This window comes from Rattus norvegicus, chromosome 3 (assembly GCF_036323735.1).
Source record: "Rattus norvegicus strain BN/NHsdMcwi chromosome 3, GRCr8, whole genome shotgun sequence".
NCBI classification, from domain to species: domain Eukaryota; kingdom Metazoa; phylum Chordata; class Mammalia; order Rodentia; family Muridae; genus Rattus; species Rattus norvegicus.
This window is the reverse complement of record NC_086021.1, coordinates 41,996,495-42,019,648: the sequence shown is the minus strand read 5'-3', so window position 1 is coordinate 42,019,648 and position 23,154 is coordinate 41,996,495. Positions and strand designations below refer to the sequence as shown.

The following is a 23,154-nucleotide window of genomic DNA, read 5'->3' as shown; positions in this document are numbered from 1 at the left end:
CAACTCCATGCTCTTCACACCATCAAGTGTTTGACATAAACATTTTTTGAAGATAAATTTTCAAAAGTGTGGGTGGAAACAACTTGGCATTGGACATTACTAGCTCCACTGTTAGAAGGAGTCATTAAATGTACCTGCTGTCTTCCCCCTCCACTCCTAGGTACTGCCTTTAACGTGTCTGTTAGCTAAGCATCTCATTAGAACACTTCGGCGTCCCAGGCCCTTCTTTGCACCTTCAAATAAAAGGCAACAAGCAAAAGCTTTATAAAAAAAGTCAATTAGGAGTTCTTTATTAATGTACTCCCTGAAAATCAATATTGGGGGTTGTGTTTCTCTGAGTAAACACCCTTGCTGTGGTTCTAGAAATACAACTCTTTACCCAACTGCTTGCAAGGACCTGAGTGCTTAAAAAATTGTCTGTTCATTTGGTTTTATTTCTTTCCTCTTAACTAATACATTGTACTCTTTAGAGAAATTGAAATTTTCATCCATTTCCTACCTGTGGCTATATTTTTCAATTAAAAGGATTATGTAGCCTTCCCTACTTCTCTTCAATTGACTGTTCTAATTTATTAAATATAAATGTGTGTGTGTGTGTGTGTGGTGTGTGCAGTTTGGTGCTTTTGGTTTGATTTGGTATCTGAAACATGGCTCCGTAGGTATGGTTGTAACAAGAGTCCGCAAGGTTTCCTGTTGTAGTCGTCATTGTTTTTCTGGTCCTAGGGCTCTAACCAAGGACCACAAGCTACATTGTATTACTGAACTTAAGTCATCTGATTCTTTAGCCATTCTCTAGATGAAGTATGATAAAGCTAGTCTGTATGAGGTGTATTTTTAGATTTTACTCTATGATTATTTTTATTTTATTGTTACCTATTTATTTACTTATTTATTCACTTTACATCCCAATCGCAGCCCCCCCTTTTCCCAGTCCACCCCTCACATGACTCCTCCCCCATCCCGCCCTCCCCTTCATTTCTGAGAATGGAGCGGTCCCCCCCACCCCCCGCACCAACACACCTGGGCACCTCAAGTCACTGCAGGACTAGATACATCCTGTCCCACTGAGGCCAGACAAGACAGCCCAGTTAGGGGAGCAGGATCCACAGGCAGGCACCCAAGTCAGGGATAACTAGGTGTTGGAAGACCAGCATGAAGACCAAGCTACATGTCTACTACATATGTGCAGGGACCTGTCTGTATAACTTGTATTTACTGTTAGTAGGATTGCTATTTCACCTCAAAAGGAGCCTAGAATCCTTCATGCAAAATATTTCTTATGTTAAGAGACATTCATCAGGAGCCATTATATATCAAGTATTGAACTATTTAAAATTAAAGAGAACCAGGCCCTTGAGATGGCTCAGCAGGTAAAGATGCCCATGACCAAACCCGACAATGTGAGTTCAGTCCCCAGCTACTGTGTGATAGAAGGAGAAAACCAACTCTCCCAGTTTGTCCTCTGACTTCCACATTTGGGCGTGGACAGACACACACACACACACACACACACACACACTCCACATACATAAGCTAACACACATGCAAGAGAAATAAAAGTGTAAAAGGAAAAATAATTAGCAAAACAGCCATTGTGGGCTCTCATTGCAAAGCATGAACTGGCACATGAAACCACTATCTTCTAATCAGTCTTTTCGGATAATTATGTCCGTACCTCATCAATTTGGGAAATCTGCCCCTCTTCTAATTTTATACTTAAAGGGATGTCATAGGACCCAGGACATCCCGTAAAGCAGAAGCACTGACTAACTAGCAGTTCTCTTCAAAGCACACCAGTGTCTGCACCCTGAGGACCTGTCTCCTTAGGGGCTTAGGCCCCATCGGAACAATCCACACCCCAGTTCCTGGCCATGTTTGCTGAAAGCACAGCCCTGTTGTCACCAGCATGGCATTCCAGAGTCAGCTTCCTGCTTTCCTTTGTCCTCATTCCTGAACATTCAAACCTGCCCATGAAAGGATCCCTCACTGGAGTTGGGAGCCCATTACAGAGAAAGAGGAGGTGGTGGGGGTTGGGGGGATTCATGGTGTTAAACATTCCATTTTTCAAAACACACAAAAAAGGAGGCCCTATGTGAAATAGAGAGACCTTCTTTCCATTTCAGCAAGAAATAGAGAAATGCTTTAATGTCATTCCCAGCTAAATGCAGAATAAGAGTGTGTGTGCTCACACGGGTGGGGGATAAACAATTAAAAAGCCACCCCAAACTCTGTTGAAATAAGAGCTGTCTGTGCCTTCACAGGTCTGCAAACTGGAGAGGATGAAAGTGGCTCACCCACCCCCCATTTGTCACTTCCCTCACGTGGCTGCCAGCATTATGCAAGTGTACAGGAAGGCAGGAATTTTTTTTTAATGCATGCATACGGATTAAGGTCAAGCCCCTAGTATCAGCCATGCAGCGGGCTCTCCCTTCCAGCTGCAGCCACAGAGCCTACCCACAGCCGCAAGATGCCTTAATTGAGACGTGCTGTCAAAGTGACAAACACATTTGCATACAGTCTACACTCTATTTATTTTCTCTGGAAAGGTCTACAGTCTGCTGTTGGTTGAACATTCTTAATCAGTTTGCTGTAAGTGAACCACCAGCTAGCTCACTTGAGCTGGGCCCCTTCTTATTAGGTGACAGATTAGCAGGGAGGAGGGGGATGGAGAAACCACAGACACCCTTTTTTTTAATTCTTTCCAGCTTTGCCCCTTGGTGGGTTGTCCTTCAGTCCTTCCCTAGGACCTTCTCTGATGGGCCATTGATGGCAGGGGTACAGTCCTTCTGGCCAGTCTGAGATTTAAGAGTTCTAACAGTTAAAAATTATGTGCTACATCCTTCTGTGTTTTCCTTACTTGCACATTGCTCTCTAAACTGTTTGAACCTGGTTTGCGTCCAGACTGTAGCTTCCTCTTATGGTATCTCTAACGTCACAGATTTAGCATACCAGTCCAGTTTTTTTTTTCTAATCTATAATAAAGTCTAAATGTTCACTTATGATTCATCAGTGCTACTCATATAACCCTAGTATGTAAATCCTCTCCTTGCAGGTGGAGGAACAGGCCTCACAATATCCTATATGAAGGCAGGGACTATTGACCTTATTTTATGGGTCAAGAGATGAAAGACCTGAAGGGACCTGCTCAGACCCACATTGTCAGTATGGCCACTCAAACCCCAGTCAGATCGTACCTAACCATCTCGACATTCTCACTCTGGGCTTACATTCCTATGGATTTTTTCAAGCCCACTTGCTTAACTAAAGTTGGGTTTAGTAATACATGTCTATAATCTTAGGCCTTAGGAAACTAAGACAGGAACAACATAAGTTTGAAGCCAGTCTGGGATACACATGACATTGTGTCTCAAAAGTAAGAAATAAGATGAAACAAAATAAAACAAACAAAAAGTTCACTTCTCTGGACTGTAAAAACCAGGGCTGTTGTAATCGCGACATTAACCCTTCTACATTACAACCCTGGTGCTGGTGCCTAGACAAGACAGCCCAGTGGACACATCCTACAGGGTGACAGAAAAAGGCCTTCTGCAGAGTCCTCAGCAGTATGGGAGTAGCTGACAAGAGGGGATCTCAATGCCAAGAGAAACCACTGCCAGGGAAAAAAGATAGTTTCTTACCCGCTGCTCTCCTCAAGGCTGGGACTGGGCCTCTATTTGTATATATACTGTTCCATCTACATACCGTAAGATAAGTAAGCACCCAGTCTCCACCCGTGTAGGACATAATGATGGAGAGATAGGCCTACAAATGAACAGAGAGTGAGAGAGAGAGAGAGAGGGAGAGAGAGAGAGAGAGAGAAGGAGGAGGAGGAGGAGGAAGAGGAGGAGGAGGAAGAGGAGGAGAGGAGAGGAGAGGAGAGGAGAGGAGAGGAGAGGAGAGGAGAGAACTTGCAGAAATCAGTTCTTTACACCGTGTGAATCCTGTAGTCAGAATGGACAGCAAGCACCTCTACCCACTGAACCATCTTGCCAGCCCCTAAAATGCATACCTTTTAAATAAAGGCTAAAGCTAGGCTGAATGTTACACCCCTGTAATCCTAGCACTTGATGGGGGATGGAGGCAGGAAGATCAGAGTTCAAATCCAACCTGGGCTACATAGGATGCTGACTCAAAAGAAATGAGTAAAAGGAGAATACTACATAAGTCCTAAGGCCAAATGGTTGCTAAGTCATTGCTTCAGAATTTAAAGGACTAAGTTAATCCTCACAGGATCAGTAAACAGTGGTACAGCTGTTCTAAAACACCTACTTAGAGGGATCTATGGAAGGGAGGATAGGGCATGTCCGACTATGGAAGGGAGGATAGGGCATGTCCGACTATGGAAGGGAGGATAGGGCATGTCCGATTCCTTCCCAGACCCCCAGAGAAGCTCTTCTCTCCAGGTAGAAGTAAAAGAAAGAGAAAAGAGGCTAGAGAGTCAAATCCCATGTTTCACTCTTCTGAGATGGGGACTGGGACTTCCTTCCTGTCCCTGGCTTTAGAAGGGGTAAGGAAGCAGGGACCTCCCCAGCAGTGGGAGCACCCACAGGAACAACATGATGTTTTGACCCTTCTCCCCTGGCAGAAGTCAGCAGAGGTGGCAGCACTTTCTATAGAAGTTGTTCTCTGCATCTAGTCAAATGGCCAGGCTACCAAGTACTTTGAATATCTGTGCTTATTGAAATGTGTCATAAGCTGGTAAGGAAACAGCTTGGCTGTGCTGGCATGGTTCACTCATGTCTACTCTTGAACCAGCACAACTCCTCTGCTCCTCTTGGTTGAGTGCAACCCTCCCTCCCTGCTAGAGAACTGGACGAATGCTGAAGTCCAGGGATGCTTGCTGCTAGCCCTGAGTGCAGGCTGCCAAGGCTCACTGAGAAAGAAATGGGAGGACCAGTTCTCAGACCTTCCAGACTTGCTTCATTTCCCACAATTCACTGATCTGCAAAATGAGTAATTGCTTGTTTTCCAATGTACAGATTCCAAAACACACATCTTGAAATGTACCTCTACTCCTTCTGTTTGAACAAGGGAATATGAACTTTAATGTAAAGTTTCAAAAGCTGTTTAGAGGCTAGATTGTTGTCTCAATGGTTTAAAGCACTGGCTGCTCCTCCAAAGGACTTGAGCTTAATTCCCAGCTCCCACATAGAGGCTCACAACCATCTGTGCCTCCAGTTTCAAAGGATCTAACATCCATTTCTGGCCTCCATGGGCACCAGTCATACACATGGGGCATAGACATGCGTACAAGTGAAATACCCATTCGTATAAAATAATTTAAAAGTTTGTTTTGTTTTGTTGAAGCAAAGTCCTGCTATCCTAGAGCTTGGCTTGCTGTATAGACCAGACTGGTGCCTTGAACTTGCCATGATCTTCCTCCCTCCAACTGGGATTAAGGCATACACCACCATGCATGTTTAAACCAGTATCCTAATCAAATAACATGGTAGCTCTCTGGTGAGCTGTGACAGGTTTGAACACCATCCTAAGACCAGCTCTGGAAATACAACCAAAAGCATGAGCCTGTCCTTTACTGCCAGTCTTAGCTACACCGAAATGCTACCAAGACAACAAATGTCCTCAAAACCCTTGGCTCTGAGTATCCTGAGAAGTTCTGTAGAAGTGCCATTCCTCACTCACACCTCCAGAGGTGTCCTGCATTCTCATGACACCTCAAACACAGACCACCACCACCCCAAACTGGAGCATACAGTCCCTGCCAGACTCCTTCCATATCCTCAGCTCCCACCTCAGAACCTCACCCACACCAACCCTGAACACTTCAGTCCTCCCCTCTCCATTACTTCTCTAACAGCCTGGATAGCAAGCCAAATGACCATCACATGCACTGTGCCTCCTGACTGACACTCCCACTGCAGTACCCCATGGCCTTTGAAGACTGCCATCTCACCACCATGTTCCTAGTCTCCCTTAATGATTCCATCTTCCCCTTGACCTAACCCAGGAGGTCCTTTACCTCTGTGTCCAAACTCAGAGCGTGTCCCCTTGTAAGCCTCCTGGCTCCTGTAGGAACCTCTAGGTCCTTCTCTGTACCCTACCCCAGGACTCTGCACACACCAATCTCTCACAGAGTCTTGTGATCATTTCTTTAGTACCAATCTTCCCCCATGATTACATAAACCTCTTAGAGGTTCACAGTCTTCAACAGGACCTGGCATGAAGCTAGCAGTCTGTAAACACACATTGGTTTTATTATTACCATAGATGATTAAATTGGACTGTAACTAATTAACTATTGTTTGACTTCTCCATATGTGTACCTCAAGTTATTTGGTTTCATCTCAGTTGCTATTCTGTTCATTTGGGGAGAAAATTGGATAATCTATTAGTGCTCAAACACTACTTGCAAATTCCCTTTCCATAAATAAGGATCCATTTACAAGTTGAGGCAGCTTTGAGTGTTAAGAACTTGGATCCTGTCACATTGTACTGTGTTGTGTCTTTATGAGGTCCTACGGTCAACCATACATGCCCCATGGGAAAGTGAAGGACAAGTCAGAGGAGTAAGACACTCTTCTATACCCCAAAGTTACCTGGACCTATTCAAGAGGGGGAGGGAAGAGCTGTCAGAAGAAGAGGCCCTTGTCTCTGAGTTACATAGAATATAAATTGCAGACATCAGGCCTGCAATCCCAGAACTTCAGAGGCTGAGACAGAAAGATTGCCATAAGTATGAAGCCAGTCTAGGTCACATGGGGAAGACTCTGTCTGAAAAATCACATATTAGGGGGCTGGAGAGTAGCTTGGTTGCAAAGTGCCATGCAAACATGATTGGGATTTGATCTCTGATACACATGTAAAAAGTTAGTGAGGCATGTATGTATCACTACCCCAAGGGCTCGGTGGACCTATTCAGGCAGATTCTATGAACTTACTGGCCAGCCAGTCTAGCCAACACTTCAAACTCCAGGCTCACTGAGAGACTTTGTCTCAAAACACAAGGTGGGGAGTAGTTGAGGAAGACATCAGCCATTGACATCTGGCTTCACATATGCACAGGCAAGTAGGTGTCCACACCTCCACACATGCATCCACATGCACTCTACATGTACTTGCCAATGAGTCTGACAGTCATAATAATAAGAGAGCTCAGATGATGGAAACTCAGAGGCTGAGGTAGAAAGTCAGTAGATTTCTGTTGCAACATGCAGCACTTAAGAAGTGCTCCTCTTATTTTGGGGAGCTAGCAATACTAGAGAACTCAGCAATGTGGGCAGAGCTCCTGATGTAGTGTGGAAGCAGCCTTCAGAACCCTGCCTCAGAATAGCACCTGTCAAACTGCACCAGCTCCACTCACACTCAGCCCAGGTGAAGGATGGATGCGGAAAGTCAAGGTGACAGAACATCTCTGCTGCCACCAGCTCCTCTTGGGACCTAAGGGCACCTATCTTACATACTTGGCATTTGGCCATTCTTAAGAGCAGCTGAGGGAGAGGGTAATACTGAGTTTCTCACTTCCTGCCAGGTGCTGTGCTAAAACCTGAGGTCTCTGTTCTAGCAGATGCCACAGTTGCTGCTGCCATTGCAGTGGACCAAGCCATGTGACCCACCAGGCCATCTTGTTAGGGATGGGTCTCAAGGCTTATCCCCCTCCTTCTGAGAACAGGATAGGCAAGAAGATAATAAGGACTTCTTCCAGAGTGTGTGGCTCAGAAGTCAGAGTTCATTTCAGGCCATGTTCTGACCTGAAGTTTGGATCTTCCCCAGCTCTGCTGAGAACATGGTGATTCCTTGATGGATGCATACTGTTAATCTGATGCAGAAGCTGAGCCAGTGGCCCAGGATCTCAGGATATGGAACCACAATAAGGCTTTGTTTCTGGTTACCTTCCAGACCTTAGGCCCTCCTTAACATTTCTGTGTCTCAGTTGGTGCCAAGACAAGTATACTGGTATTCTGCACCTGGTGGAGATACCATAAGCCAAAGCTACCATTAATCTCAAAAGCATGCTGGGTAATGTCCTGGTGTGTGTGAAGGTGGTGAATACAGGAGAAGTGTGTGGGCACGTGTAGGAGTTGACTGGTATTGGCTAGGTCAGGTACCACTCCAGCTCTGAAGACCAAGGAAGGGCTTATATTAGAAATTTATATTGTTTGGGGTATGTGGGCTCTCAAGACATATTTCCAAATTCAGTTTCCAAAAAGAAATTATTTGTTTGTATGGGCCATGATTATGGTCTAATTCTGGTACCAAATCGAGTAAGCCAGGCCTTTCTCCCACTTTTTCAAGTGTCACTCTTAACACTCTCCTATGCAGTGATCACATGACTTACCACTGCAGAACACATCCTTCTAACTAGAAGATGAAGATGAAAAGAAGTAACTTCCACACAAGATATGGCCGTGACTGACTGAGCCCATCTCCCAGCCAGTCACCATGGCTAAAGGTCTCCTGCACACAGGGGACACATCCCATGAATGCACACACCTCAGAGATAAAGGAGTAATTCCTGCAAAGGAGCTGGAAGGTGGTTTTCAAAGAGAGGAGGACTCAATCAAACAGTGTGCAGGAGATCCAACAGGAAAGTGTCCTTGCCTCTTATCCTGTTCCAGAGAAAAGTTCTTATCCAGAGCTGAGGGGAACCTATGATTACAAGAGCATGCAGAGTCAAGGGCACACATCAAGCAGAACGCCAGATTTAAAAAAAAAGTACCAGGCCGTGGTGGTGAATGCCTTTAATCCCATCACTCAGGAGGCAGAGGCAGGTGGATCTCTGAGTTCAAGGCCATCTTACAGAGTTAGTTCCAGGATAGCCAGGTCTACACAGAGAAAGCCTGTCTCAGAGAGAGAGAGAGAGAGAGAGAGAGAGAGAGAGAGAGAGAGAGAGAGAGAGAGAGAGAGAGAGAGAGGAGGAGAGGAGGGGAGGGGTGGGGAGGAGAGGAGAGGAGAGGAGAGGAGAGGAGAAGAGAAGAGAAGAGAAGAGAAGAGAAGAGAAGAGAAGAGAAGAGAAGAGAAGAGAAGAGAAGAGAAGAGAAGAAGAAAAGAAAAACCGTGGGGTAGAACAGAGGGAAGAGAACAAGCATGCAGGCATGTCAGTGTGTACCAGCCAGGGAGATTAGAACTGAGGATCCCAGGTAAAAGGAGTGAAGGAGTGAATCATAGCCGGGACTGTGCCACTCTATAAAAATAGGCATTGCAGTCACTGGACTTCTTATTTCACAGAACCCCTAGTCCTGTAGCTCCCCGATTCAAAGTCAGCAAGCTAAGAGGCATCCCCAAGGCCTTGTTCTGCCATTTGAATTTAAACCCCAATTGTTTTGGTCTCAGTCTTGTTTTCCTTCCCATCCCATAGGGACCTATCACTTCCTCAGTGTCAACTTGAGCACGTCACTACAGCTAGCTGCATTGCTCAGTAGCTAGACTACAATCTTTAACCTAACACCAGTGGGAGCAGCTTCTTCCAGCCATGTCCTAGTTACATGGGGAAGACTCCAAGCCAGAGAAATTACACTTCCTAGTCCTAAACTACCCTGGTTAGCCAGCACTCGCTTTGTCCAGTGCTTAATTAGAGAATGCTTACCTTTTAAGTGGTTGTATTAGCCCAAGGTATAACCTCAAGAAAGATCCGACTAAAACTACCAAGGAATAGAATCTGAGTGGCCTGACCAGTTGAAATTCTTGTTCTAAGCAGGAAGAAAGTCTGAATGGGCTTTGTGCCTGGGAACTGTATCCTGTCCTCCTTTCCAAGGTGCTGACTTCTAGCATCACCTGGTGGAGAGCCCCAGGGCTGATGTGCCGGCAGTTTCTAGCACCACTTTTATTATGGCATCTCCTAATGTCACTAGTCTAATTTTCTTTTCTTTTTTGGCTTTTCAAGACAGGGTTTTATACAGCTCTGGTTGTTCTGGAACTCCCTATGTAGACCAGGCTGACCTCAAACTCAGAGGTCTGCTGCCTCTACTCCCCAGGTACTAGGATTAAAGGTGTACACCACCACTGCCTGGCTCTCAGTGTCCTTGGCTTGGCAGAAAGTTCTGCTCAGTGGCCATTATGCATGCCAGGAGCTACCTATCACATATCTTGCATCCAGTAGTGATCTGGACACTGCCTATGCAGGGGAATTATTAACCTACAGATGCCCTTGAGAAGGGAGTCACAGGGACCAACCAAGAGATACAGTATAAGAAGGGATCAGATGCACTGAGGAGGTTCTCATAATAGTGTGGACCTGCTGTGCTGGGACGGACTGCTCTCCAAGCCTCATGTTACTTAATCTTTCAAGAGCTGTACACAGTGGATGCAAGTGTTTTTCCTAGAGAGGTCAAGCAACCTGATCAAGGCAAGAGTTCAAGCTAGGCATACCCATCCAGTGCCAAAGCCTGGGCTCTCCTCACCTTCCACCTAGCCCTCTTCATCAACTCTGCCTGCTTCCCTGGGTATTTGGTTGACTAGATCAAGGTCAATTTGATGCATTTCTCTTTTTCCTGTCTAAGACTCATGCATTCTGCCTGTACTTTGAACTTTACGTTGTCCCAACACCAGTTGCTTTAACACAGGCATTTTCTGAATGCCCACCAAGTGTCTAGCAATGTGCACAGCAGAGACATGGGTGTTCTCATTTCCTTTTCCCCACCTGGCAGAGCTGGGGAGTAGCAGCAGTTTTCTCTATCGAAAGCCTTCTGCCATCACTACCATCTTATGAGCGACAATCTGAGGACTTGGTCTTTCTGCCAACACAACAGTAATCCTTTCAGGATTTACCCCTTCACTCATCTGACATGTTTGAGGCATGGCAGGTGCAAAGGCCCCTGGGTCACAGAAAATTAGATGTTGTCTGCCTTCATGGCTCAGTGGTTGGGAGAAGCAGTCCACAAATGCTACAAAGAGGAAATGAAATGAAATGGGCACAAGTCTGGGAGTAGAGAACAGAGCAGCCATCTAGAGGAGGGAGCATTCCAACTGGATCTAGAGAAGCTCTCCATAATACTCATCATGTATTGGATAGAGCCAGAGTGGGAGTGAGCATTCCAGACAAGAGAATGAACTCCAGGGAAATAGGGGCCAACATGGTCACCAGAGGCCAGCAGGTAAGATCTGGGCAGTAGCCAAGCTTTGGGGGAGCTTAAATTATACCCCAAGCATGACTTCAAGCCAGGAACAGGTTGTGTTCAAGGGACTGACAACTGGGACCTGAATTACTGGGACAGAATAGGTAAGTTAGAAAGACAACTAAAGACATCCCTAATATTGCAGGTGAGCTTGGGGAGCTCAACCAAGGGTGCTGATTTCATGAGTGGAGACTCCCAGGCAGAGCAGAGCAGTCAGCAGTCAGCTAAGTGCCCTCCACAGGGCAGTTTGGAGTTTGAGGCAGAGCAACACAAAGCTAGAACTGGTTTATATGTGTCCTCGACATACTCAGCTGAGGTTTGCAGCATAGCCTGTGAGAGAGGGACTGCACTCACGGCACAGGCCAGCTGAGAGCTCCAGTGCTTCCTTCAATGAAATGGGTGCAGCCCTCCTGTCTTTACAGCCCAGTTTCTTCTCCCACCCATGTGTCTTTTTACTCCTCATGGCTTCCTCCTTCTATCCCAGGCTCTTGTGATCTCCCTCCCCAGATGGTCAGCTCTTCACTATCCCACGATGTTCTGGGATAACCAACTTATAGACATGGCTTTAAAAATATAAGCCTGTGTCTTGCTGGGTAGAGAACATGGGTCGTTTCAAGCCAGCCACTGGCCATTTTTGCAAACCCATAGGAACCACACAGGGAAGCTTGTTAGGCCTTTTACACCAGGGATCCCATAAGTAAATAGTGCTGTATCTTAGTGCATATGGGCTGGAGTATGGATATAGAAGCACTGTATAAATAATGCATATTTACAAAATAAGTACATCAATATATTATTACCACACAGCCATAAACAAATCACCTAGGCGAACTGGCTTCCATCCATCAGCATGCATCAGCTTTAGAAATGACCACCAGAAGGGAGAGAGAGTCCTCCTGCCTGGTAACCTTGAGACCTCTGGTTTGAGGCAACTGGTGAGATTGCAGGTGGGTACCCTGACACACAGCCTTTCTGCCAAGGTGTGACACCTACTGTGGCTGTGTGTTCCTGCAGATGTCTTGAGGTCTGCTACCGAGCAGAAGGCTGATTAGCACCAAGTTGCAGGAAGTAATGGGTTGCACCTCCAGGAAGATGGCTGGCTGGGCCAAAAGAATTTTCTAATTATGCAGATTCACTTTGGCTTGCTAGTGAGTAGACTTCCTAAGTGACTCTTCTGGGAACCCTATAACTTTCAGCCCCCCACCATGAAAGTAGGGCTGCATTTTCACAGAGCCTGTGTCCATCTCTTCAACCCCTCTCTGAGCCCTGAATCCCACTGGGCATCTGGCTCCAACATCTGGAGCTCAGGAGAAGTAGCTGACAGAATGGCTGGAGTGGGCACCCCTCCCCTTGGTTGTAATGGCACAATGCTGGATTTCAGTATTTTAAATGAAAAATATATGCAGTTAGCTGTGCGCTGACAGTGTCCTTGAGGATTTGACAGTGAGATTTTCCAGCAGTTGGTCTTCGTTAGGATCCTGGCAGTGTTTAATAAGGCAGTGGAACTGCTGGCACCTTGGGCTCCTGTTTGTTCTCCGAGGGCTCGGGGCTGCTGCGGTAAGCACACCGACCAGAGCTGATCATTACAAGGGCGTACGCCACCATGAATAAAAATGTCACACGTTTTCCCATCTCACAGCGGTACAAAATGTCAGTCCTGTCAAACACACATTGCAGGGAGCTGTGTGCAGTCCGTACAAATTGGAAAGCTGCATATTCCCCCAGCCTTCTGATATTCTTCATTTGAAGCTGAAGAAAAACAGTTGTTAACCTATTAGCTGGGATTTTAAACTCTGCTGAGGCTCTGGATGGTAGACTCTGACACAGATAGGAAGGTATTCCAGGGTCCAGGAATTTGAAACCAAGTTCTCCATCCAGTGGTTCCTAGACACGGAAAAAAATAAAATAAAATAAAATAAAATAAAATAAAATAAAATAAAATAAAATAAATCCACTCCCCTGTCTAGCAAACCCAACTGTCTTTCTTTAACTGACACACTGGGGAAATTTAGGGATATTTCATATCTAAGCTTTCTAATGCTTCCATACGAGCATTCCACTAAAAGAAAAAGAAGAAAAGAAAGAAAGAGAGAGAGAGAGAGGGAGAGAGAGAGAGAGAGAGAGAGAGAGAGAGAGAGAGAGAGAAAGGCTCTTGCTTTGGGAAATAGCCCTAGAGCTCAGCCTGGTAAGTTAAAATACCTCTAGGTTAAGGTTTTTCCTAGCTTGATGGTGATGGCACACTCCTTTAATCCCAACACTCAGGAGGCAGAGGCAGCTGGATCTCTGTGAGTTTGAGGCCAGCCTGATCTACAGAGTTCTACCTTTCTATCTCAGAAAGAGGTGGGGAGGGGTTCCTGATGAAAAGCAAGCTAGGAATGTGACTGGTGCTAAGGACAAAGTAGCCCAAGTGATGAGGATAATCTGTTGGTGCAAGTGCTTGGTAAAGGCCTGAAAGGACCTGATGCTAGGTACCCACTCATGGGTGAGCATTGTACTGTTGTTACTATAGGCGGGCCTGTACCAGAAACCAGAAGTCTCTGTGTGAACCCCCAACTTTCCTCACCACCACCAAAGACTGCCCCTCTTAGGGAAGACAGGAAGCAAGATGCTCCCCGCTCTTAGGAGTGGGGAGAATGGAGAACCCTCGGGGAGAGCAGCCCTGAGGGGCAAGATTCTATCAGGTGGGTGAGTGAGAAGTGTAACCAGTGTGTTGAGAAGGACATAGGCACAAGTGAGGTAGAGCAGCTGCTCTGAGGGATGGCCAAGAGGGCCACTTGTGATAGGCTGAGGCGAGGCCATGGGGGACAAGGCCTGGGTCTTGACAGCTTGCTGAGCATAGGAATTTGACCAGTTCTCTTGGGCTGGGAAGTGAGAGGTCATGGAGTTTTCTTATCTGTACCACTGCAAAATTAGGTGGAAGCTTTTATTTTTATTTCCTACTGCTGTACTGTTTGGAGTGGACACCATTCCAGAGATGATAAATGAGTCTTGCTTTTGCTGAGCTGGCCCTGGCCCTTAATGTACTGAGCAAACTCTCCAAGCAGAGCACAGGCCTAGAGAAATGCAGGCTGCTTTTCAGACAGACCTTCCCGTGGGGTCGAGCAGACTTCACAGATTAGAGAGCTCCAGGATGTCAGGGAACAGCATCATGGGGATTGGGGGAGCAGTGCCCTGAGCTCACAGAGCATATATCACTATCTGCCTGCCACTGCTCTATGTGTGTTGTGTATCAGGGAAAGTGTGTGCACTTGTGGGCATACCTGGGCTTAAATTATGTCTGTGCCACCTGTTACCTGTGAGGCTTGGTCTAGATGAGTCACTGAGCCTCACTGTTTCTGCCTTTTAAAGCAATGTTGCCTTCTCTGTAGCATTCTTGAAACCAGTTATCTGCTGAGCTCCTAGCATAGACCTGGTACACAACCTGGGCCAAGAGCCAGCAGCCCCTCTTGGTATCAAAGAACATCTGAAGGTCTTTCCTCTCACCTCTCCACCAGTGGGACTCCTGGACAATGTCACCCAGACACCCTCGATGGCATCCCAGATGGCCATCAAGTAGAGGGAGCAGAAAGGCACCTGCCTCCTGCTTCTGTTTGGGTGAAGAATAGTACAGTCAGCAGAGCCCCCTGCCCCTGCCCAGCCACCAGCCGCATCTGGTACCCGACCTCCAACAGCCAATGGGATGCCACCTATTCAGGCCCTGCACCTGCACCAACTAAAAACAAAAGGCTCCCCTCCCCCTGGCCCATGTCTGGGCCTCCTCCCTCCCCTGCCACTGTCCCCCAAGCTGGCTGGGTCACCCAGCCACCATGCAGCCTTCCCTCCCAGCTGCCTGGCTGCTTTTGTTCAGCATGTGAACTTCCCCGTCAGCAGAGCTCCTTGCACGGGAAGTAATCAGGAATCTTGACAAGGCTTCAAACCACAAATGCCACTACAAATTAACCAGCACCACTACAAAATACTACTCCTGTCAACATTGGAAAGAGTGCGCAGCTATTCAGAGCGGCCTGAGAGGCTTTCAGCACAGCACGCACACACGCGTGGAAGGCACGGTATGGCAGAGAGCCCTGGATCTTGAGCCCAGCCTCTCAGGAGACCACTTGCCCAGACTCCTCTGCAAGAACTGCACCTATCCTTCAGGACCACCTTTAGTCCCAGATGCCCTCTCAGCTCTCACACAGGTGGCACCTCAGAACAGCAAGCAGTGGGCATATGAAAATACCCTGTAGGCAGCAAGCAGGCAGAGGCTGACGTGCACTCAGGTGTCTGTCTTCCAGACGCTGTGAGGGAAGATGAGAGACTTCTGTTTCCCTGCCTATGCAGTACAACCACCATGGCAGAGCCTTCAGCCCAGACTGTTCCGCACGACCGGCATGTTCTGGGTACCCCAGCCCTTCAAGGGAGCTCCTAACCCCCTACTTTTCTTCTGCAGAGAGCTCCTTCCTACCATGTTGTGTGGGTGGGCTCTCAGCAAGCAGATGGCCACTCTATCCTCAGTCAGGAGGTCAGGATCCTTCCTGTTCAGCATTTTTGCAAGAATATCCACCAGACAAGAGCTTGTTACCTCTGCAAATGCTTTGGGACCAAGGATCCCCCACTTCTTTCTCGTGTCCTGCTGAGCCACTCAGGTCCAGAACATATCCCCAGGGCCTGGTATGCTCCAGCTGGCCTGGCTGAAACTCTGAAGCAGAGACAAGCATTTGATCCTCCCCAGCAAGCAGGATCAGCTCAGTCATGGCTGGGTAAAGAGAACTGGAAATAATGACAGGAGTTGGGGGACAGAAGAGAGCCGTGCCTCGGAGACTGGCTGGGCATTTCAAAGGAAACACTCCACAAAAATATCACTTCAATACACTCCCCTTTGGAGGCATATCAAAAGAAGCCCTCTTTTATTTCCATACCTTGCATAATAGCAGATTTCCAGTCCCAAAGAGTAGCAGAGCCTTGCTCCTGGCCCAGAGACCCTTTGTAAAGCCATAGAAAGCTTTGTCTTCCCCTCCCAACAGGGTCCGCTTCACACACAGGTCAGAGTATTGATGTGAATACTAGCCAGGAAAATTAACCAGGTGAACTCTTCCCTCATTAAATAGCAACAGAGTGTAATTGTGAATTCTTTCACGCCTGCTCTGTTCCCAGCACATTCCCAGGACAAACTGAGAAATCCAGGCCCCATCCAGCTTCCTCTCAGCCTCCTCGGTGGCGCCAGATGAGTCTGTGGGGAAGGAACGATGCAGATCATGAATGGCACAGAAATAATGGAGGTCATCTTTAGGACCAGCCTTGGAGACCAGTTCTCACAGGCAACTGCCCCGTTAGTCATGCCCACCTTTTCTGGCAGAACTCCTCTCCAAATACCCTCCCAAGGAAAGTTGTTTCTTCTCTCTTCCCCCTTGCATACCCCAAGCTTGGCATGCACAGCCCTTGGATTTCAAGCGTTTGTCTTCCTTGACTTCAATGACTACCCCACCTACTAACTAACATTTTATATCCTTTTGCGTTCCTTTTTTCTCCACAGTGAAATGTGACTTTTACCTCCTAAGGACATTGAAGGGTTAGTCCTAGAATGGCCATCCATTAAGGATGGAGGGATTTCGTGTCCATTCCTTTTTTTTTTTTTTTTCCAGAGCTGAGGACCGAACCTAGGGCCTTGAGCTTGCTAGGCAAGCGCTCTACCACTGAGCTAAATCTCCAACCCCTCGTGTCCATTCCTAAGCAGCCCCCTATCCCAATACAGACATCATAGAACTCCCCCTCCACAAGCAGCCAGAAATTGTCTTAAGATGATGACCCTCCTCTGCAGGCCTGTCTCCTTCGTCTCTGTGTGTCCATAAGCCAGACTTGAACTATGTAATCCAAAGCAGCAGTTAGAGGACCCTCTGTGGTAGCAAATGTGCCAGATGGACAGGCAATGCCCGTGACACATACAAGCTGCTTCCCAGACATCCGAGATGTCCCCTCCTTTCTCATGTACACTAAGCTGTCTGCCCCCTGCCCGAGTCAGTGCCCAGCGGATGAACATTTTCCATCCCATAGCCATGCACAGGATGCATCATCTGTGCGGGGTGCCCGTTCATCCGTGCCACCCAGGTAATTAAGTTGCTATTCCAATGCCACTTTCCCCCTGACCTTTAGAAACAATGTGTTTTGCTGCATCAACAAATTAACTGCAAATCAGATGCTGTCCTTGTAAATGTGGATTTCATATCCAATGAGCAGACTTACCTGGCCCACACAACTGACAGAAAAATACCCAGGGCCAGGCCAAGACTGACAAAGGCCACAGAGTCCTGCTCTTTTCCGGGACCTCTGTGCCAATCACACTTTCAGACCTCCCTACTCTGGTGCTCACATCTTCCAGAGGTCCAGGACTGGAAGTTGGGCAGACCTCCATGCCTAAAGAGGAGCATTTGGCTTCCTATCCATTTTATGCTCCACGAGCACTAAGGTTTCTTGTGTTCTGACTGCATCCCTCCCACTAGATTGGAAGAAAAGCCACCCTTCTTAGCCCAACTTTCAAGGCTCTCTTGTACTTGTCTCCTACAAGTCCCTCCAAGTCTAAGCCTGCCACATCTGCATATCCAGCCTCACTCTCCTCTTCCTGGAGCACTGTGGCTCCCCTGTATCATGCACCCAAAGTCTCGATCACCCACATTTGGTAAAAAGAGTGGTTCCTCTGCACCTGTGCTGATCATGGCCTCCGTCTGTTTCCCCTGCCTTGTGATTGACCTCTCTACTCTAGGCCCATCCTCCCATGGATCCTGCAACCAGTACAGCATAGGCTCCGCTATCTGATGAATAGAAAAGAAGGGGGAAAAGTCACCCGTTGTCAATGTTTTCTTTTAAGGCACACATCCCTAACACAGATGGGACAAGGGGGTTCCAGATGACTTGGGAAATTCAATTGGACAAGAATAGAACAGTCATTGGACTAAGAATGCCTGCCTTGATTCTTACTGCCATGTGACCTCATACCAGTAATATAACCTCTCTGAGCTTCTGATTCCTGTCTCTCAACTAGAAATAAACCCCTACCTTGCTTCACGGAGCTAGGGGGCTCAAAAGACAGAAACAAGGTAGAAATTCTTTATGTCTGAAGTCCAGTGTCCCTCAGCAGAGCCTGCCTAGCTGTCAGTCCATACCTTGGAAAACCAAGATCCTTGTGTCCCCAGGATTTTTCCAGAAAGACCTGAGAATATGACAGGAATGTACAATTGGTGGCTCAGTCTCATCCTCAAGACTCCACTCTGAGCCTCTCATGGCTCTAATTGTGCTCTTGGAGAGCTCACAACAGTGGTCTGACAAAGGAGTTGCTTGCAGCTCCTGAGTGGTCAGCTGAGACCTAACAGACACCCATGCACAGAGCCCAGTTCTGATTGCCCAGAAGCAGAGCTGTGAAGAGTCCTCTAACCCAAAGACTATTTTGGTCCACCAAGACTTCTTCCCTGATGAAAGTCAGATCTCACTGGAGTATCCACTGCTGGAGGGAATGTGCTGTCTTGTTCTTCCATGAGCCTTAGACCTACATAGCTGTTCCATCAGCATCCAGGGGAAGAGCCCTTCTAATGCGTGCTCTTTGAGAAGGCAGGTCTGCTATGCTGACTGACCTTCAGGACCTGCAGCCCCCACTCTTCTTCTGGCCCTGTTCTGCTCTGTGTTACAGTCTTTCTGGCCTTCCATTGTGACCATGACAATGAGAACTTGAAATTAAGAGGCCTGAGCCCAAACTGCCTCAGAATCATGTTCCATACCAGTGGGGGCACTCAGTGGATCTCTGCCTCTCACTTCTGTTCCTTGTGAGCAGGTCCCACTGTGGCTCTGTCCCATGAGCTGCTTACAGGGAGCCACAGTGGGTGGAGCAGGGGTTCCGAGAGCTCCCAGCTCATGGTAATGGCTGCCACTAACCCTGCCTCGTCTCCTTGGGCCCGACACATGCTGCTCTTGAGCCAGGTTCCTCAGTTCCTCAGTGGGAGGTTTGGCCTCCCACTAAAGCTGACTTCTGAAAAGCAATGTGGTTTTCTACATTCATCTTTTCCTGGTTTTCTTTGTCCCCTCTTCCTACCTGAACTGCAACCGTTCATTTACCCCTTACAGCCTGTTCTCAGCTCTTCCCCATGCCCATCTTTGTCCTCTGGGGCATCCATCTGGGGACATTTGGGAAACTGCAGCCACTGTAGCCCAGGAGCCCTGCCACTTCTTCCCCCAGGAGGCAGAAGCCTTCTCCAGCCCTGCCTTGCTTGTACTCATAGATGAGAACACTAAGGCCCCAGGTTCACCAAGCCTGGATGGAGCCCAGCCTCTGTGGGAGAATCAGGAGAGCACTGCACAAATCGAATCGGAAGCCCAAGAAAGACTGCTCACCATTGTCTTCTGTCAGTCCTCCAGATGCCTGCTTGCTTCCCACTGGTCCCCAGAGTCCCATACACATGGTGGCAGGGTGTCCCCATAATTGGTGCTACTACCCCCTTCCTTCTCCCTTAGCCCCAGGGGACTTTAATGCACAGCCCTGAGAGCACTTCATTCTCCTCCTGGCAGCCACCCTGGGAAAGTGGCCCTAGCCTGGGCTCCCACAGCTGTGCTTTGGATTGGTGTGTACAACTGCCTCTTGCTTGTAGCTCCCCTGGAGCTCTATCCTCAGTGATGATAACCTGCAGGGAAAACTGATTTCAGAGGGGCAGCAGGGAGGCCTGTCCTTGGTTGCTTAGGTTGGGCTTTGTGTTGAGCAGTCTTTTGATTTGGTCATGTCATTGACAGCTGTATTGCATTATCCCTTCTTGGCATCTTTAAATTCCTACTCGGTCCTGCCAGCTTCTAGGCTGGGTGTGGCTACCAAGCTGCTGTCCCACCCCCTGATCAGTTCAGCTGTAAGAGAACCAGTGCGTGGAAGGAGAGTCTGTTCTAAGGAATTTAGGATGAGCCAGGTGGTAGTGGTGCACGCCTTTAATTGCAGCACTCGGGAAGCAGAGGCAGGTGGATCTTTGTGAGTTCAAGGACAGCCAAAACCACACAAAGAAACCTTCTCTAGGTTGGTGTTGAGTGTTTGTTTGAACAACGCAGCAGGTGGCTGTGCTGACAAACACCGTAAGTCTCCAGAAGAGACCAGACAGTGCACAGCATTTCCCATACCCGCATGGCCAGAGTATGACAATTCCCATTTGGGCAATGCACCTCACGGGGCCAGTTTCTCAGGAGACTCCTTGAGAGAGAGCCACCTTCCCCTGGGTTGACTTAAGATGGCAAGCAGAGTGATTGGACATGCTTTTTTTTTTTTCTTTAGGCACAGAAGATGGGCTGGGAGAGGGGAGGCTGGAAGTTGGGGAAACCTGATAACGGTGGCAGCTACTGGTATCCACAGCCAGGCATGTGCAAGATCTCACTAACCCTTTTCAGAACCTCTAGGGTAGAGATGTGTATGCCCATGCTGCTTATATGGGAGCAGGGAAGCTTGAAATAGTTATGTCATGGCCCATGGGGAGTAAGCAGGTAGCTGGGGTTCTATCTAACCCCAGAGGCTGCCTGCTGAGCCCTCTGCCACCTGCAGGGATAGAAATAACACAGGCTAAAGGTGGCACAAGATGAGGACAGTGGGAAAAGGAAGACAAGGTGGTTTTGCAGCAGTAGAACTCCAAACCTGGGCTGGAGTGATTAAGAGCACTGACTGCTCTGTCAGAGATCCTGAATTCAAATCCCAGCAACCACATGGTGGCTCACAACCATCTGTAATGAGATCTGATACCCTCTTCTGGTGTATCTGAAGACAGCTACAGTGTACTCATATATAATAAATAAATCTTTAAAAAAAATAAAAAAAAAAAACAAAAAACCTCCAAGCCTGAAAGAAGCAGGAGAGGTGGCAGGGTCAGAACAGTAAGTTACCTGGCCAGAGAGAAGAGAGAACCCATACGCCCTCTTCCTTCTCTTCTTCCTTAGAATTGACTTAGAAGCTCTGCGAGCTTCTGTCCTTCTGTCCTACATATGTCCTGTAAGCCATGAAGAGGAAAAAAACATGGCAGCCATGCCCATCTGCCTAGGCAACATTCCCAACTTCAGAAGGGACACCAGGTAACTTAGCCCTCATCCAGCTAATGACCGAAGAGCTAGGAAACCACAGTTCTCTTTCACCCACACCTGCTCCCTGAGTACTGCTCTACCAAGACCCTCAGGTTACAGGGATGCCTGCCACTTAGGCCCACCCCTCTAGTTGTCAGGTGCAGAGACCGTACCAAGTGAGGCCCCAGTTGGCACTGACTGAGAAAACATGTAATGTAAGCCACACCTCTGAATCACATGGGGAATTCTGAGTAAGGCATATAAAGTGTAAAAGGAGCACGTGGGGTCGATTTTAATAACATGTTTCACCCAAAGTTCCCAACATGAAATCAGTATAAAATTAGTAATGAGATGTTTTACATTCTTTTCTAAGTCTCTGAACTCTAGTGTATATTCCACACTTTCAGCACATCTTGGTGCTAATATCCACATGTGGACATTGGCTCCTGTGCTGTCCATTGCTGGCATAGTCATTATTCAAATGGTGGCATATCTTTGTGAATTAAGTGACTGAGTGGATGAGAGCCAACTAGAGGTCCTCAGTCTTGAACTTAGATCTTTTCTGACCCTTGCTCTGCCTGCATTTTCCTACTTGTGTTCAAGAAGATATGTCATCAGGCTGTTAAGATAAAGTTTCATGAGGAAAGCTAGGAAGTTAGCCCACTATTGATCCACATCCTGACTGCCAAAGTCAAGCATGTTCTTCAAATTATATTTGTTCAGCAGAGCAGGCTCCTCCCTCCCCAAGTTCCATTCAGCCTCCTGCAAGCACAGCAATAGATCCCTCCAAGAAATAAGACTGTGTAAAATGAGAGCATGAGACTAGGGGCCAGATGCTCTACCATAAGCCAATCACATGTCCACAGAGGCCTGTTCACTTACAGGACTAGAGACAGCATCTGACCTGCACTGGGCCTTGAGGGTCAAAACTACATTTGCCAGGCCAATCAGAATAGGGAGGTCACTCCTCCTCTAGGGACAGATAGGAAGTGAGGCATCAGAGCCCAGTGCCACTTTAAGGTCTTCCCACGTTGGGCATGAGTTGAACTTTGGGAAAGGTCTACATAGTGCTGCAAGTGGGATCTAGGCACGCCAGCTGAGGGCAGGAGTGTCCACTGACAGTTTTGACAGTGCGTGTGCTGTGGTGTGGTGTGGTGTGGTGTGGTGTGGTGTGGTGTGGTGTGGTGTCATGTCATGCTGCAGTTTATAAAGTCTCCCTGACCTGAGGGAAAAAAATGAAGATCAGAGCCAGGGATCCTGCTGAGAGACAGTCATGATGATCCAGGCCAGAGGGGAGGCCAGGACAGTGTGGGTGAGGAGCAAGGTTCCCCACGGACTCCAGCTCTAGTATGGCTACCTCAAGACTTTCCCAGGCCATGTGTAGAGATGCATAGGGCCATCTCAATGTGAACTGATGTTTTAAGTTTCCACTTTAATGCAGCAACAAAGACTCCATCCCACTCGGCCGCCGCCTCCCAAGATCCAGCGCTCAAGGCCCGTGAGTAGCAGCCGGTGGTGTGCTCTCCCCATCTAACACTGCCTGTCCCCACTCCCCTAGCCTCACTAAACCTCAAGAGTGTGGACTCTCCTCCCTGGCACAAGGAAACTGGGAAATGGGTTTTTCAGCTTCCCTCACTACATGGCATGAACTGAACTAGAATTTGCATTTTCTGGGCTTCTCTCTCCTTTTTCTGAATCAGCTCAGTGACTTGCAGGCTGTAGCCATGGGTAGCCAGGCTGCTGTGTGCAGCTTCGCATCATTTAAGCGAATCTCCCAGGGAGAGCTGTATTTCTAGCCACTGAGCTTTAATGGCTCACTGCAAATGCCTCTTCCTCACAGAGGAAGCCGCAGTCTGACAGCAGGGGTCTTATTCCCCCTAGGTCTTGGTTGGAAAATATCTTTTGCTGTATCTTCCCAAGAGCAGAAAACATAGTGCCCTGTTAAATGGATACAGGTACTGTCCCCTGCTAAGCTCCATGAGAAGAGATCCTGCTCACGAAAAGTACTAAGTAAGGCTTAGAACACAGAACAAAGTAC

The 23,154-nt window shown here is 47.7% G+C and overlaps 1 protein-coding gene across 26 annotated transcripts in view; it reads left to right on the top strand.

The window, feature by feature from the left end:
• The window catches only part of Dennd1a (DENN domain containing 1A), a 487,315-nt gene that overhangs the window by 442,168 nt on the left and 21,993 nt on the right, over positions 1 to 23,154 (top strand). For 14 of the 26 annotated variants that reach the window (XM_039105285.2, XM_063283984.1, XM_039105281.2 and 11 more), the window contains one exon: positions 22,558 to 22,614. The exons of 9 other annotated variants lie outside the window; for them this stretch is intronic. In XM_039105285.2, coding sequence (XP_038961213.1) covers positions 22,558 to 22,614 — 57 coding nt within the window. 3 more of the 26 variants (XM_063283998.1, XM_063283994.1, XM_063283995.1) reach the window with 2 other exon arrangements.